The following is a 15000-nucleotide window of genomic DNA, read 5'->3' on the forward strand; positions in this document are numbered from 1 at the left end:
TATATATATATATATATATATGAATATATATATGTATATAAATATATATATGTATATACATATATATATTATATATATATACATATATATATATATTATATATATATATATATATATATATATATATATATATATATATAAAAACACACACACACATATATACTGTATATCAGTCACTAACGATGTATAATTTTACTTCAAATTTCTTCCATCAATACTGTGTAAGAATCGTTCAGTAAATGCTTCCCCCCTATCAGTTCACAACCATTCGCGTGGCAACAGGGGCAAGGGGCTAGCAGTTTCATCCCTTGTGCTGAAACGTGATTAGGGGCGTGAGGGCAGTTACCTACTGTGATGGGAAAACTAAAAGTGTATCGGTTTTTGGAAACTGTAACCATCCCTACTACGCCTAGGTAAAAGTTAAGTATATCTTAGTTTAACCAGACCACTGAGCTGATTAACAGCTCTCCTAGGGCTGGCCCGAAGGATTAGATTTATTTTTATGCGGCTAAGAACCAAATGATTGCCAGCTGAAAAGGATAACTTTTCTTTCTCTGCTTCTTTTCCTAGTTCTGTGTAGGGTCGACGAAACTGTTCTTCACCTACAGATGTTTCTTTCCGAATCCTTTGATCCATTATTCACTCCCAGATTTTCTTGGTGCGAGGCATTAGCTTTGTTCCTCTGTAGTTTGCATAATCCTGGATGTCACGCTTCCCTTTATGTCAAGATACAATAAAACTCTCTCTCCATTCTTTTGTTATCTTCTCCTTACTGTATATTTTCTTTACTAGGTCCCTTCTTCTCTCAGGCTCTTCCACACTTCTGCAGGAATTCCGTCTGGTCCTGTTGCTTTACCATTTTCATCTGTAGTGCCTTCTTCCGGCTAATAGTACGTGTCATACCAAGGTTCTGGAATCCATCTTCAGAGACTTTTCTTGGATTTTCTTCATTTAACAGGTGTTCGTAATATTCTTGCCACCTCTTCTTCTTCTGAAAAGGATTATCTTACACTGAAATTCCATCGAATATATAACATTTAGTGTTCCCATATGCTTGCAAATACTAAGTACTTTCAAACACTTTGAAATGCTTAAAATTAAGTGAAGGGTGGCTCTGTGAATTTTATACCTAGCAGGAAGCGGTTAGTGAAACGAAAACTTCAGATTTAAAAATTAATGAGAAAGAAAAGTAAATTACTAACAACAACGACAAATTTTTGCAATCGCTTATTGAAAACTCCTCTGTCGTCATAACGTGATTGGGCGATACATTTTTTTTAGGGAATGTATTATTCAAGATTTCTTATGCCCAATCTTGATTCCAATGTTAGTTTAGGTTAGTTTATGTTAGGTTAGGTTAGTTTATGTTAGTTTAGGTTAGTTTATGTTAGGTTAGGTTAGGTTAAGTTTGGGTAGGTTAGATTGGAAAGGTAATTTAAACATGACGTAAATTTGAGAATAATAATACATCCCAGGGGACTAAGTCAATGATTAAAAAATTATTCTTTATTGATAAAGCTTACAAATATGTGTTAACATGAAATGGACAGAATAGGTGATTACTCTCAGAAGACAGTTTAGGAAAGATTCATAGAAAGACCCACTGAAATGAGAGACACACACTAAAAACTACTTTGCGGCTGAAGCAGACGCAATTTGCCAGTAGCACTGGGAGTTTTACCTGAAGGCTTACCTGGACTTTAAAGCAGATACACTTCTCTGGACATATATCTCTAATGATTTAGCTTTTGGCTTTGTAATTGTGAGTCTGGTTTCCAAGTTCTCTTTCGGGGCTTGCGATGCAAAGTCAACTTAAGAAGTTGAGCTACCTGAAAATGAGCAGTTTTACATCAAGAATGAAGTTTACAGAACACTTTCTTAAATGAAAAGCGGTTGTGACTTCCCAAAATGGAGCTACAAAGGTAGCCTTCGAAAATGCTTTTTCATCAACAAGAATCTTCCTTATGGAATGCTGGGTAAAATTTGTACCATTTTCATTATTGCAAAAACATCACTCAGGTCCATGAAATGGCTCGAATACCTAGACTTTCTTCCATATTTTTTTGCTTTCTTTTCCAGAAAGTTTTCTTGAATTGAAATGAGAAAAAATGGCCACTGATGATTACTTTCCTTAAGTGTTCTTTGTCACCCATTGTCCGTAAATAATGAAAATCAGGAATCTCGAATTAAGGAATGATGGAATCGACTCTAAAGATGGATCCCAAATGAATTCAACAGTAACCGAGGGTCAATCGAACTTTAGGTATAAACACATTAACCTTACATACAGATTAATTACTTTATGCATTCAGTAACAAATACCACAGTAACACAATACTTCATATCAACTTAAAGTTTGATTGGTATATGAGTCACTTCTGTCCATCATGATCAAATTATTTTTCTTTGTATCCGTTTTTTTGTCTCACTGCGAAGTTCATAGCGGAGCACAACTGTGAGGCAAATCACCGGGCAAAGTAAAATTAGCTTCACAGACGCTGTTCTGGGCAACTTTGATCCAATTTCCTATCACAGATTTTCTGCGCGAAAGAAACGGTTACTTAAACAAAGGCGAGGGGTAAGTACCTTAGGTTTTTTGCCTGCGAGCATGCTTGCGCATAAAAGCGCAACATACACACGTGCACGTTTTACGACCAAGCATGAAACAGAATAATGATGAAATTAAGTAAATACCCACACGCTCAGTAATGCGCGTGTACTTTCTACGTCTTCTTATTCAGTGAGTTGATAGCAATCATCGATTTTATTGCTTCTCTGTTCCCGGGGGTCTGCATCAGGTCTGCTGGTGCTCTCTTTCTCCTCGTCTATAAATCACTCCCTTCGTCTCCTCCTGACCTCCTTTCCTCTATTTTTCCTGCCATACACAAATTTAAAGTCACCCTCACCCCTTCTTAATGCATGCTCATAAATTTAAGGTTTCTTTGCTTCCAGCATTTTCCTCTCTGTTGCCAATCAGTCTAAAACATTTTACTCTCTCTCTCTCTCTCTCTCTCTCTCTCTCTACATGGTTTGTGTTCATAAATACTTTCACAAAGACCGCTGAAGTCTGAGCAAGGCTTAGAGTGGTTAATACCCGGATGGCTGACTGTCAACGAATGACAAAATAGGTATAATTAGGCTTCATAAGCATATCTGGAAAACTATCAACTCTCCATAAAAGAAGTTTCAATAGAGGGTAATTCCTTTTAAATCCACGATCTCAAGGGACAGGCATGCATATATATATATATATATATATATATATATATATATATATATATATATATATATATATATATATATATAATATATATATATATATATATATATAATATAAGAAGGCCCATAAAACACTATTTGAACGTTGAAACCATATATTTCGGGCACTTGCTTCTGTGCCCCTGTTCACTAGTAGAATATGGACAGATGAGATGTTACAAGGGTATATATACAAAACATAAAGGTGTGGCTTTAAGTCGCCGATGGTATGAGAGTGACCGTTTCCTAAGAAGGAGGAGATGACCAATTCCCTAATGGTTTTTGGCCTCATTAGCTCCCGTTTGGCGACGGATCTGGAGGTCGCGTTTCTTGGGTCATCTTCTTCAGGAGGGGTCTGAGGATTAGGGCGTCGATGTTGTCCGATTTCAAGAAACGCAACCTCCAGATCCGTCGCCAAACGGGAGCTAATGAGGCCAGAAACCATTAGGGAATTGGTCATCTCCTCCTTCTTAGGAAACGGTCACTCTCATACCATCGGCGACTTAAAGCCACACCTTTATGTTTTGTATATATACCCTTGTAACATCTCATCTGTCCATATTCTACCAGTGAACAGGGGCACAGAAGCAAGTGCCCGAAATATATGGTTTCAACGTTAAAATAGTGTTTTATGGGCCTTCTTATATTCATATTACACTGTAGTATTAGAGGAAAAGACATTCATATATATATATATATATATATATATATATATATATATATATATATATATATATATATATATATATATATATATATATATATATATATTGTATATATACCAATCAACATCATTCTTAATAATGGAATGGAATAAAAATTAAGGCCAAAGGCCGGCCAAGCGCTGGAAGGGAAACTGAGAGTCAAAAGGTTTGAAAGGCGTAACAGGAGAAAAACCTCCCAGTTGCACTAAGAAACATTTGTTAGGAGAGGGTGAAAGTAAGATGGAACCAAGAATATGAACGAATGTGCAATAAAAGGAATGAGAGGGATTTCTTCTAGGGGCCGAAGGGACGCTACAAAAACCCTAAGTAATGCCGACAGTGATACAAGAAAGGTGCACTGAGGACATGAGTCTCCTATGGGGATATCACTATCGAATCCAAAAGGCAAGGCTTCGAACCGTGGCCAGACCGGATGCACTCATCTTAGGTGTAAGTTATTCCCAAGGAAAAGTGATTCCAGTACTTAGAGTTATTTGTACTTAATATAGATGTATAAAAGACGTTGTGTGAATGTAAGTGACAAATAAATTATCAGTACAAGTCTTGAATCCAGATGAGAAATAACTGTCAGTGCTCCTGCCAATTAAACGTTTCCGGCAATTCTATCCCTGACGGAGATGTCGAAAAACGGCAATATTCACCTGCTCTTTACCCCCATGACTACAAATTATATATGACCATTCGAACTCAGCCCACACTGATCGTTATTTCTACTTAAGTTAGGCTTTTGTGTATGCGAGCGCAAGTCTGTGTGCATGAAAAAGACACTAATGAACCTGAAAATGCTATTCTCAAGTTGTGCTCTTGACTATATTTGGTTATTACTGCTTTGCTTTGAGAGATGGACGAAACTGATATCACTAATCCGTTCTAGGCAAAACCTGTGAGTTCTGTACGTGTTCAGTCTCAATCCTATTGCACAATGGTAGTTCTAAAAATGTCAAGCACTAGTCATATCGTTCGTCGATGACATTTTTCCTTCTGTAGCAGACCCTAGAATTTCTGCCAGAGGTTCGCCGGGGTCTCGTCAGCTCTTTCAGAGGCACCAGTTCTCGGTCAACCACATCTACTGCATTAGGCTTGTCTACTGTTGACCTGGCGTGGTGGACGTGGTGAATGTTATGAACCCTAACTTCTCCATTCGGCCTAGGTCCACCTTGCACAGTGCTCTCTTCACTCTTATCTGACCCTCCCTCACCCAGGTCATTGGGTCTGTTGGCGTTCATAACAGGAGCAGGTGAACGCAAGAGGAGAGGGCTAGAGGTACGAACAGATGACTTGGTGTTTATGACGCGGACCTCCGTCTCACTTGGCTGTGCCGAGTCTGTCAACTCCATTTCTATGCGTGTCCTGTATGAAGCCCAAGGGTTTCCTGCAAGAGGGAAGGTCCTGTGAGGACGCTGCACCTATCTCATTTGCAAGGAATTAAAAGAAAATAATTTTTCAGTCTTTAAGTTGAGGATAATTGATGTTTCTGTTTCAAAAGAACGTCCAATGAATAAGGTTTACATCAATAAAGGTTATAATATATGGTTATTCTTCTTACATGAGCTGCAAAAAGGTGCAGTACAGAATTGCTTAAGTAAAACAGCTAAAAGTTCGCACAAAAGGAAAATGAAAAAATCGTCCATAGCTCTTCCACTAAAGATCTGTTTTTAAATGCGTGTGATTTCTGTAAAATTACTTTTATTCTACAAGAAACAAATGAATAATCAGTTATATAGATTAAGGCCTAGGGTGGAACTAAGGATCACTGTGTGTTATTTCTACAAAATAGACTCATCCTTCAACATTTTATTTTAAAATAAAATTAATACCATCATTTTTATATTTTAAGATAAAATTAATACCATTATTTTTATATTCTAAAATAAAATTAATACCATTATTTTTATATTCTAAAATAAAATTAATACCCCTATTTTCATAAAGAAAAATTTTATTTCATGAAAAAATCTTGTTTATCTGACTGCAAAGTAATGCTGTCTTCTCTCAAAAAATTAATGTTTAGTAGGTCTTATTTTTAACTACCCATAAGTCTTGACGTAAAATCTTCATGTAAATCAAAAAGGTCTCCTTAGCCCCTACCCAAAGGAACACTTATAGAGATTTGTGATGGTTTTCGAAGGAACGGTCTAATTCCTTTTGCAAGTTGAAATTTCCAAACCTTTATGCCTCACTTTAAAAAAAAATTAAAACATTCCTTTTGCCCTAGGAAATAAAGAACCTTGGTATACAGATAAATTTTAGCACAAGTAGAATGCAAGTAGAATGTCACTGTTCTTTTCACGATAAGGTGAGTTACTGACCTGATCTCAGTGAGGCTGGTCTATCTTTATGGCTCCACATTGCATAGAAACTCTGTCTTAGGCTCCTAAAGCGCTTACGTACAGGGGAGGTTGACAAGGTGTACAAGACAGGATTCACTGCAGCGTTTAGGGGCAAGACGAAGACGGCTATCCACGAAAATACCTGCGTAAAAAATTAGTGTTAACAGAATTGAGCACAGCATAATGCATACTGTGTGCTCAGGCTAGTGACTGCACTGTCAACTAAGAACAATGTTACTATATGGGAATGAAAGGAAAAGGGTAGAGTATACTAAGCGGAATGGTCTGCGTAGCATACGGGGAATAAGAAATTCGAAGGTATGAAATGGTATTTGAAAAGAGGATGATGTTAATGGCAAAAGTGAAAAGTGGTTTGGTCATGTAGAGAAAAAGAAAACGGAAATTGATGTAAAGCGTAGCTATAATTCTGAAGTCCCCGGAGGAAGGGAGACAGAGAAACCCAAGGGCACACGCAAAATGTGCTTGTTAATGGTGCGGTTACTATAATTAAATGGCCCCCCCCCATCTAGGGAACCCTACGTATGTTAAACAGCAATGAGTTTTTACATATAATAAGGAGATAGACTTGGCGTTAATGAAGCTTTTTATTTTTTAGATTTCTGAGCTAGACTTGAAGCTGTGAAAGTTTTCTATGCTTAGGTTCAGCCTTGTATCAGTGTTCATGTTTTCCTCTGAAGTCACTCCCTCATGGAGTAAACTATCAGGTGAATGAAAATGATTACTTTACGAAACAGTCCAAAGATGCTGCAAACTTTTAACTGGTCTAGCAATGATAAATATGCTGCTGAAGGAGTTTACAAAAATTTTACGAAAATATTGTAAATAATTCATCTCCCACAGCCAAGATTTATATAGCATTGCTTATCGTTATAATAGAAATAAGGAGCCTACAGAAAGGTGTGTGTGTGTGTTTTTTTTATACTGAATCAGTGGATGCTGAAATACGGATTTATAAAGAAATGAGACTTCTACTATAAAGCTTCTTCCTTCACAGAGAACTGAACAACTATCAGATTGATAGAAATATGTCAAAATTAACGCAGCTTCTTATGGCTCATTAAAAAAACTGAAAAAAGGAAATGTTATTAGATACATCTAAAATTCTGAGGGAGCTGAAATGAAAAAAAGATATGTATTTTACAGAGGAAACGAATTAACTCGTGGAAAGAAACAATTTCCTATGCAAAATGTAAAAAAAACCTTAATAACACAAACACTGTAGTGTTTTGCAGTAAGAGACAAAGTGTATTTATCACATTCTAAACCGCCGCACTTTTTATACTGCCTCTAGCAAAAACGCAACATTCACGAACCTTTGGGGGGACGGCCACCCCGCAAAGAGAAGCGATCCCCAACACGATGATGGGAAGCCAGCAGGCAGCATCCGTCGCAACGATGAGGGTCATCCTGGTCGCCATGCCGCTCTCACCAGGTCGTGCCACAGGACCAGGGAGCGCGGCCATCCTGATTTCTTGAGTTACTGTGTACATAAGGGCGTAGCTAACCGCGATGACGACAAAGCTCAGAAGATTCAACGCTGTAATAGGGAAAATCAACGTTGGATTAGGCTCTCAAACTTAATTTTCTTTTTTTGAGCCGTTGTGGTTGAGCATTATTCCTTTAAGTATTTATGTAGCTGAATATATATATATATATATATATATATATATATATATATATATATATATATATATATATATATACATATATATATATATATATATATATATATATATATATATATATATATATATATATATATATATATATATATATATATAACAAAGTTGCAACCACGAAGGAATAGTGAAACAATTGAGATGCTAATTACTTTCGTCTCATTACCACATCTTGGTAACTTTGTTCGTATAATCATCACGTTATTACTTTCTTCAAATGCACACACACACACACATACATATATGTATATATATGCACATATATATAATATATATATATATATACAATATTTATATATATATATATATATATATATATATATATATATATATATATATATATATATATATATATATATATATATATATATATTATGTGCAGAATTTTTATAGATGTTTGTGTGTGTGTGTGTGGGAAATCAGATGGTGATCAGAGGACCAAAGTCCAAAGAAATTTTCTGTAGTTCAAAAAAGATTAGTAGCAAAAAAAAAAAAAAAAAAAAAAGGTGAAGAATATCTACAGTCATTCCAGTTAGAAACGTAGGCTGAAAGTTGACTGCTTTGTCTCATCTCATGAGAAGTTTTACAAGGTGACAGCCTCTTGGGTACGGGTGGAATGGAACCACTCAGTGCGGTGTGTAACAAAGTCTCCAAGACAGACAGAGATTCCAAAGATACATGGCAAGAAATGACTCCATAAGGGCTAGTGCCATTAGTGCACCTCATGCCGTGCACTGTAGGCATTAGTTAAGGTTCTCTATAGTGTTCCTTCAGCCCCTAGCTGTAGCCCTTTCATTCCTTTTACTGCATCTATGTTCGTATTATCTTTCTTCCATCTTACTTTCAACCCTCTCCGAACAATTGTTTCGTAGTGCAACTGCAAAGGTTTCCTCCTGTTATACCTTTAAAACCTTTTTACTTTCAATTCTCCTTTCAGCACTGAATGACCTCATAGGTCCTAGCATTTGGTCTTTGGCCTAAATTTTACTTAACATTCCACAACAAGAAATGAAATTACTGTAAACAGAACAGAAGGCTGATGGAGTAGGTGATTAATAACAAAACCAAAGTACCTGCTGAGGCTGGAAGAATAATTTTGAGGAAACTGGCATTATGCAGAGCTGAAAGAGTGTTAAGAGGAAGGCAGTTCTGCTGTGAAGTACTAAGGGTTCATGTGAGACCTTATAATTATAAGATGAATGGACCCTCAGAGGATGGCTGGTAATCACCACACACACACACACACACACACACACACACACACACACACATCCACATATATATATGGTGATCAGGGGACCAAAGTCCAAAGAAATTTTCTGTAGTTCAAAAAGATTAGTAGCAAAAAAAAAAATAAATATATATATATATATATATATATATATATATATATATATATATATATATATATATATATATATATATATATATATATATATATATATATATATATATATATATATATATATATATATATATATATATATATATAAGTAATCCCCTCAATTATCCAGATTGATGTATTTCATTACAAGTTACAGTTCAGTACTGTACATATCCTTTAATAAAATGCGGACGAAGCATTAACGTAAAAACACAAAACAATAAGAGCTCTAGCAAAGTCAGACATCTGCCTACCTCTTTACACAAATCCCACATTGCATTCCCATCCCATCCCAGCCAGGAAGACTGCTTCCCTGCTCCACCCACCTTCGAAAAAGCCCTTTCCCTGAATGAGTTTCTACACAGCCCTACGGCCCCTCCTATCCAATGGGACCCAGCCTTCTGACAACCTCCCTTGAAAAATTCTCCGGGTCTCCCACACCCCCAAACCCTTTCTCAGTCTGTTTATGAATGCAAGCAGTATTTCCAACATTTCCTTAGGCCGGGCAGCATTGACAACCATCGGAGAGCGTTTTTTTTTTTTAATTTATATATAATGTATATCTTTGGCCCCTGGTCCATTGGTGTTGACTAACGAAGACCCGGATAGACAAGAGATTACTGTTTATATATATATATATATATATATATATATATATATATATATATATATATATATATATATATATATATATATATATATATATATATATATATATATATATATATAATAATATTTTATTAAGCCTAACGTTAATTTACATGTAGGTATTCACATACTTTGCCCTCACATATCCTTATTGGTTGTGTGTCACTGGCTGTGTGTTGACAGATTTATTGTTTACCCTTATTCTGAACGAATGTCTGGCCCAAGCGCAATTGCCAAATTTCAAACATCCATTCATTCGAAATAAGGGGAAATATCAAATCTGACTGGTTTCACCAACAATAGTTTCTGTGGGTCCAACATCCAGTAATATTTTCTATGGAAAGTGTTTAAATTGTTGTTAGATTATGAAAGCACCACCTACTAGATAGATACTCTACAATGTTATCTACTGTTTTTGATTAAAAGACTTCACATTAAATCCTTATATTATGAATAAGCGCAAACAGCGCTTCTTGAAGTCTAAAACAATGGAACTAACCTGCAATTTGACTTAAGGACGAAGAACACCCATGAAAAGTCATATCTAATAAATGAACAAAGGTACTTCTGGATTAAAAATAAAATGACATGGACAAACACTGTTGTCTCGAGTTGTATAAAGAAACTATCTAATGTTAACAATCAGTTACAGTGTAACAGCACCTACCAAGAAATATAAAGACGGCATACTCCCATCCGTTGGGCTTTTCATTGGTGATGTGGAGGGGAAGGCAGACTCCCGAACGTCCATAAAAGTTCTTGAAGTAATCCAGGTGCGTCAGGGGAAGAGCAGCCAGCAGTGTTACCAAAACCCAGACGCCTCCCATCACTTGTTTCGTGACTTCCCCATCAAAGAGGTGGCCACCAAACGGAAATTTGATCACCATGAAGCGGTCTACCGTAATGACTAGAAAAACATAAATTTCTGGATAAGGCAATGTGTAAATCATAGCCTCAAGAAAATAGAAAGCATGCGAATGAGCTAAATAATCGTAAGTCCGCAAGTGTAACAGAGTTACGATTTATATTTTCATATTTGTACCATACTTTGACAGAAACTGGTTTACTTCATTTTGGGACTACATTTAGCAATGAAAAATATTCTATCTGCACACATAAACTAGTGTATACACACACACATATAATATATATATAATATATATACTGTATATATATACACACATATATATATATATATATGTATATATATATAAATTATATATCGATAGAGGACTACTTTTACTGGCCATTCCCAAGAAGGGTTGTTTTTTCTTCTTCATCATCTCTTCATTCTCATGAAACTCTCTTTAGGGCTCTCCTTCTAAAGCACATGGAATCTTGCAGCACTCTCTCACGGTCATTAGAAGTTTCTCAGGGTAAAGTATAGTACTGTTATAACTTCCAGCCTTACTCATTTCTGGTCATACAGGAAGAGCCTTTGGGGAAACCTTTGTCACCACTCTTGACATCCTTTGAATTTCTGAGGTCTGGCAACAGGCCTTGATAGTTAATCTCCCTGCCTAGGAGTTCACTCCTTTCACTAACTAACTGCTCGTTGCTTTCTAAGTTAGACGCCATGAGCCTTTGTTAATTTAACTGAAAATCCTGAATTCCTGCGCGTGTAGGTATTATCCTAGTGTACAGAAAATGCTAAAACCTTTTTTAGAGCTTTCCAGTACTTTCCACATACCTGTGAGAGTGAAAACGGAGAGTTCGGAGGAAAAGGTGCTGATAAAACCAGCCACCTGGCAGAGAGAGGACGACCTCCAGGAAACCTCATAGGCTGCGTAGACGCCCCGGTACTGGAGGTCGACCACCGCCACAATCAGAAGATAAACTCCCATGAGAAGGTCAGCAAAGGCTAAGTTCACGATTAAGAAGGAGTGTACCTAGGGAGAAAGGACAACAACGACAACTATAATAATAATAATAATAATAATAATAATAATAATAATAATAATAATAATAATAATAATAATAATGGTGAAGAAATCCAAAATGACGTCAGTTCGACTCTAAATTAAAAATATATATGAAACGGGAGCTTTCGAAAACCTGCTCGATTCCCCTTCTCAATCAGATCGTGAAGGAGAATCAAGCAGGCTCTCGATAGCTTTCGTTTTATATATATTTTAATATGTATTTGCAATGATGTTATTCAAGAATTTTTTCACCATTTTAGTGACTCATGCAATTATGAGATTTTTATAAATAAATAAATAAATAAATAAATAAATAAATAAATAAATAAATAATAATAATAATAATAATAATAATAATAATAATAATAATAATAATAATAATAATAATAATAATAATAATTAGTCGTATTACTTTGAGGCAGTGAGTATATTAAAAAAAAAAAAAAAGGTTTCTGATTTATTACGGAAGGTCTTGTATTTAAGAAGACGTACCGACACTGGTAAACATCTCTTGGAAATTGAAACGCCAAGTTGAAACCTCCTTTTTCTACACCTATCTGCCTCACCATTGAAATAAGAACAGTTTATAAAGATTAGTACAGTACAAGCCCTACAAAATTCTTTTGGCAATTGATGGCATGTCGGTAATAATTTTTGCCAAGTGTCAAAACACTTAAAGCATATTCTCTTCTGGTGGTATAAAACCTACTTTTATTAGGAAAATATTACTGGAAATTTTTATTGCAAAGGAAAGTTAATACAGTTTTATCTGATTGCCAGAAAAAGTAATATAATTCTGTAAGTATGAGAATGGTCACAACCTATGATTTAACTTTTATAGAATTCTCTTCCTGAAACATTCAGAAAAACCCACTGGAATGCTTCCACTGGAAAAATCTGAAGAAAATAATATATATAAGAGAGAAGCATATTATTTTTAGCAGGAATGTTTCTTCAGGAGAAATTGTATCTCGAGAAATACCATCATTATTGTACTCTTCAGCACAGTCTCAGACAACATTTTGCCCTGATTTCTAGTTTCCATCAGAGATAATAACATCTTAAGGTACTTGTTGAAGAAAAAAATGCTCAACTATATTACATTTTAAACTTTGCTATTTGCCGTGCTTTCTTGTGCCATTGATGAGATGACCACTTTGTTGAAGTTGTTTGCACAAAGGAAACTTTCATAGGGAATAGGTGAAGAATATTTGTTAATTGTGTGAAGACTGCCAGACTTATGTAGACATAACATTATTTAGTTCACTTCGGTAAGTGTACAGAAGAGTTCTGATTGGGAAAGCACAGCATACAACAGCAGAATTAATAGGTTTCACTTCAGATTTTCGTCTTACAAGCATTCAAACTGTTTTATAAGTGTGTCGTCTCTCATATCAAATAGACCCTTTTCTTATTTCATAAGTTACACCTGAATCGCCCGCCGTTTCTCTGACTTCTCTAACAATGCCATCCACAGTAATATTACCCAGCCAAGGAGACATAACACATCCTGATCTTAAACTCCCTTTTGCACCAGTTACCGCTCCGCCCACCTCTTAATAATTCGTACATAAGCTTCACTTCTTGAACTGGACAACTTCATCATCCTCCATGTCATAGCATTGCTGTCACAGGCACATCTGTGCCGGACGAATGCTTTTCCTTTATCTCAAACTCCTTATGCAGTTTCATAAGCTGACCTTATTCCCACTGGAGTAAATGCTCCTCCAGAATATGACGAAAGCGTTTCCGAAGAGAGCGATGAGTCCCAAGATCCAGATGCAAACTCGAAGGACGGCGTTGGACATGAGGTCCTCGCAGGAAGAGAACTGGTCGGTCTCTGGCAAGCAGGTCTCTACGTGGTCGACAAGACAACACCAGCGCCATTCGTCCGTGGCTCTGGGGAGGAGGAGGTTGTTTTGGGCCTATTTTTAATATGCTTTACCTTACAACGAAGTAAACATCCTTTTATCAGAACTAAAATCAATATTCAGATCAGTAAATAAAGAATATAAAAGATCGAGTAATCTGAAAATGAAAAGGAAATTGTAAGACTAACTTAGACCATCTGCTGATTTCATTTTGGGAAAGTGTAAGGAAAACCACGAGAAATGCAGAAGCTGTTAGTCAACAGAAGATCCCCAACTAAAAAAAAAAGAAAAGAAAAAAGAAAAACTTCGGTGGCAACTGAAGCGTAAGACTTTTCTTAACATCCCATTAATTTGACTTGCGATTGAAAGTCCGCATGTCATTTAAATGGAGTTCCGTACGAGATCTCGACAATGTAAGTTTGAAAACTGATCAAGACAAATCGTAAGCTGAAACTTTTCTTGAAGGGTTTTACGACGGTAACGGGCCTTCCTCCCTTGATGTCATTCTAAATAACCTTTAATACTGATAATCAAGAAATGCGCAATATTATGAGAGTCGTACCTAACAAGCGGAAATAAATTCGTCGAGTATAAAATTCCAGCGAAGTGGTCTCATTTCAAATCCATAAAAGGCTCGATAATACCTTTTCCACTAGTCTTAAAAGTGATGTCTTTAATATTCTGCAGCAAGGATGGCCACCCTGTGGAGCACTGGATGATTACAAGTGGCACACTGAACCTCAGGGATAATAAAAGTAAAACCATGCATGCTCACGCCAAAAAATAATGATAAAGAAATAAACGAAAACTAAAGAAATGAAATCTCTATAATAATAATAATAATAATAATAATAATAATAATAATAATAATAATAATAATAATAATAATAAGCGAATAAAAAAATATGAATTTAAGTAACTTAAGGCTAGAAACGAGTTTTACTCAAATCAAGTCTTATCCAAAACACAGGAATTACTTTACTGATTTCGTTGTTCTTATTTTAACAATAATCCGTATTTGTTAGAAAGAATATGATGAAGCGCATGGCAACTTTACAGAATACATTAAAAAAATCAGATTACTGCAAGGGACCTTCGATAATCGTGTTAGTGATTTTGCTAAAGAGGGAAACTGCATACCTGCATTTATAAATCCATTTTC

At 35.8% G+C, this 15000-nt stretch overlaps 1 protein-coding gene across 1 annotated transcript in view; it reads right to left on the reverse strand.

Annotated features, from left to right (window-relative positions):
• Positions 1-4013: 4013 nt before the first annotated feature.
• Positions 4014-15000, reverse strand: part of LOC136833059 (G-protein coupled receptor GRL101-like) — a 115325-nt gene continuing 104338 nt past the window's right edge. Inside the window, 6 exon segments of the mRNA XM_067094706.1 lie at positions 4014-5355; positions 6293-6455; positions 7648-7871; positions 10713-10952; positions 11736-11934; positions 13668-13866. Of these exon segments, the coding sequence (XP_066950807.1) occupies positions 4931-5355; positions 6293-6455; positions 7648-7871; positions 10713-10952; positions 11736-11934; positions 13668-13866 (1450 nt within the window). The 3' untranslated portion in view covers positions 4014-4930.

Source organism: Macrobrachium rosenbergii, chromosome 51 (assembly GCF_040412425.1).
Source record: "Macrobrachium rosenbergii isolate ZJJX-2024 chromosome 51, ASM4041242v1, whole genome shotgun sequence".
Taxonomy (NCBI): domain Eukaryota; kingdom Metazoa; phylum Arthropoda; class Malacostraca; order Decapoda; family Palaemonidae; genus Macrobrachium; species Macrobrachium rosenbergii.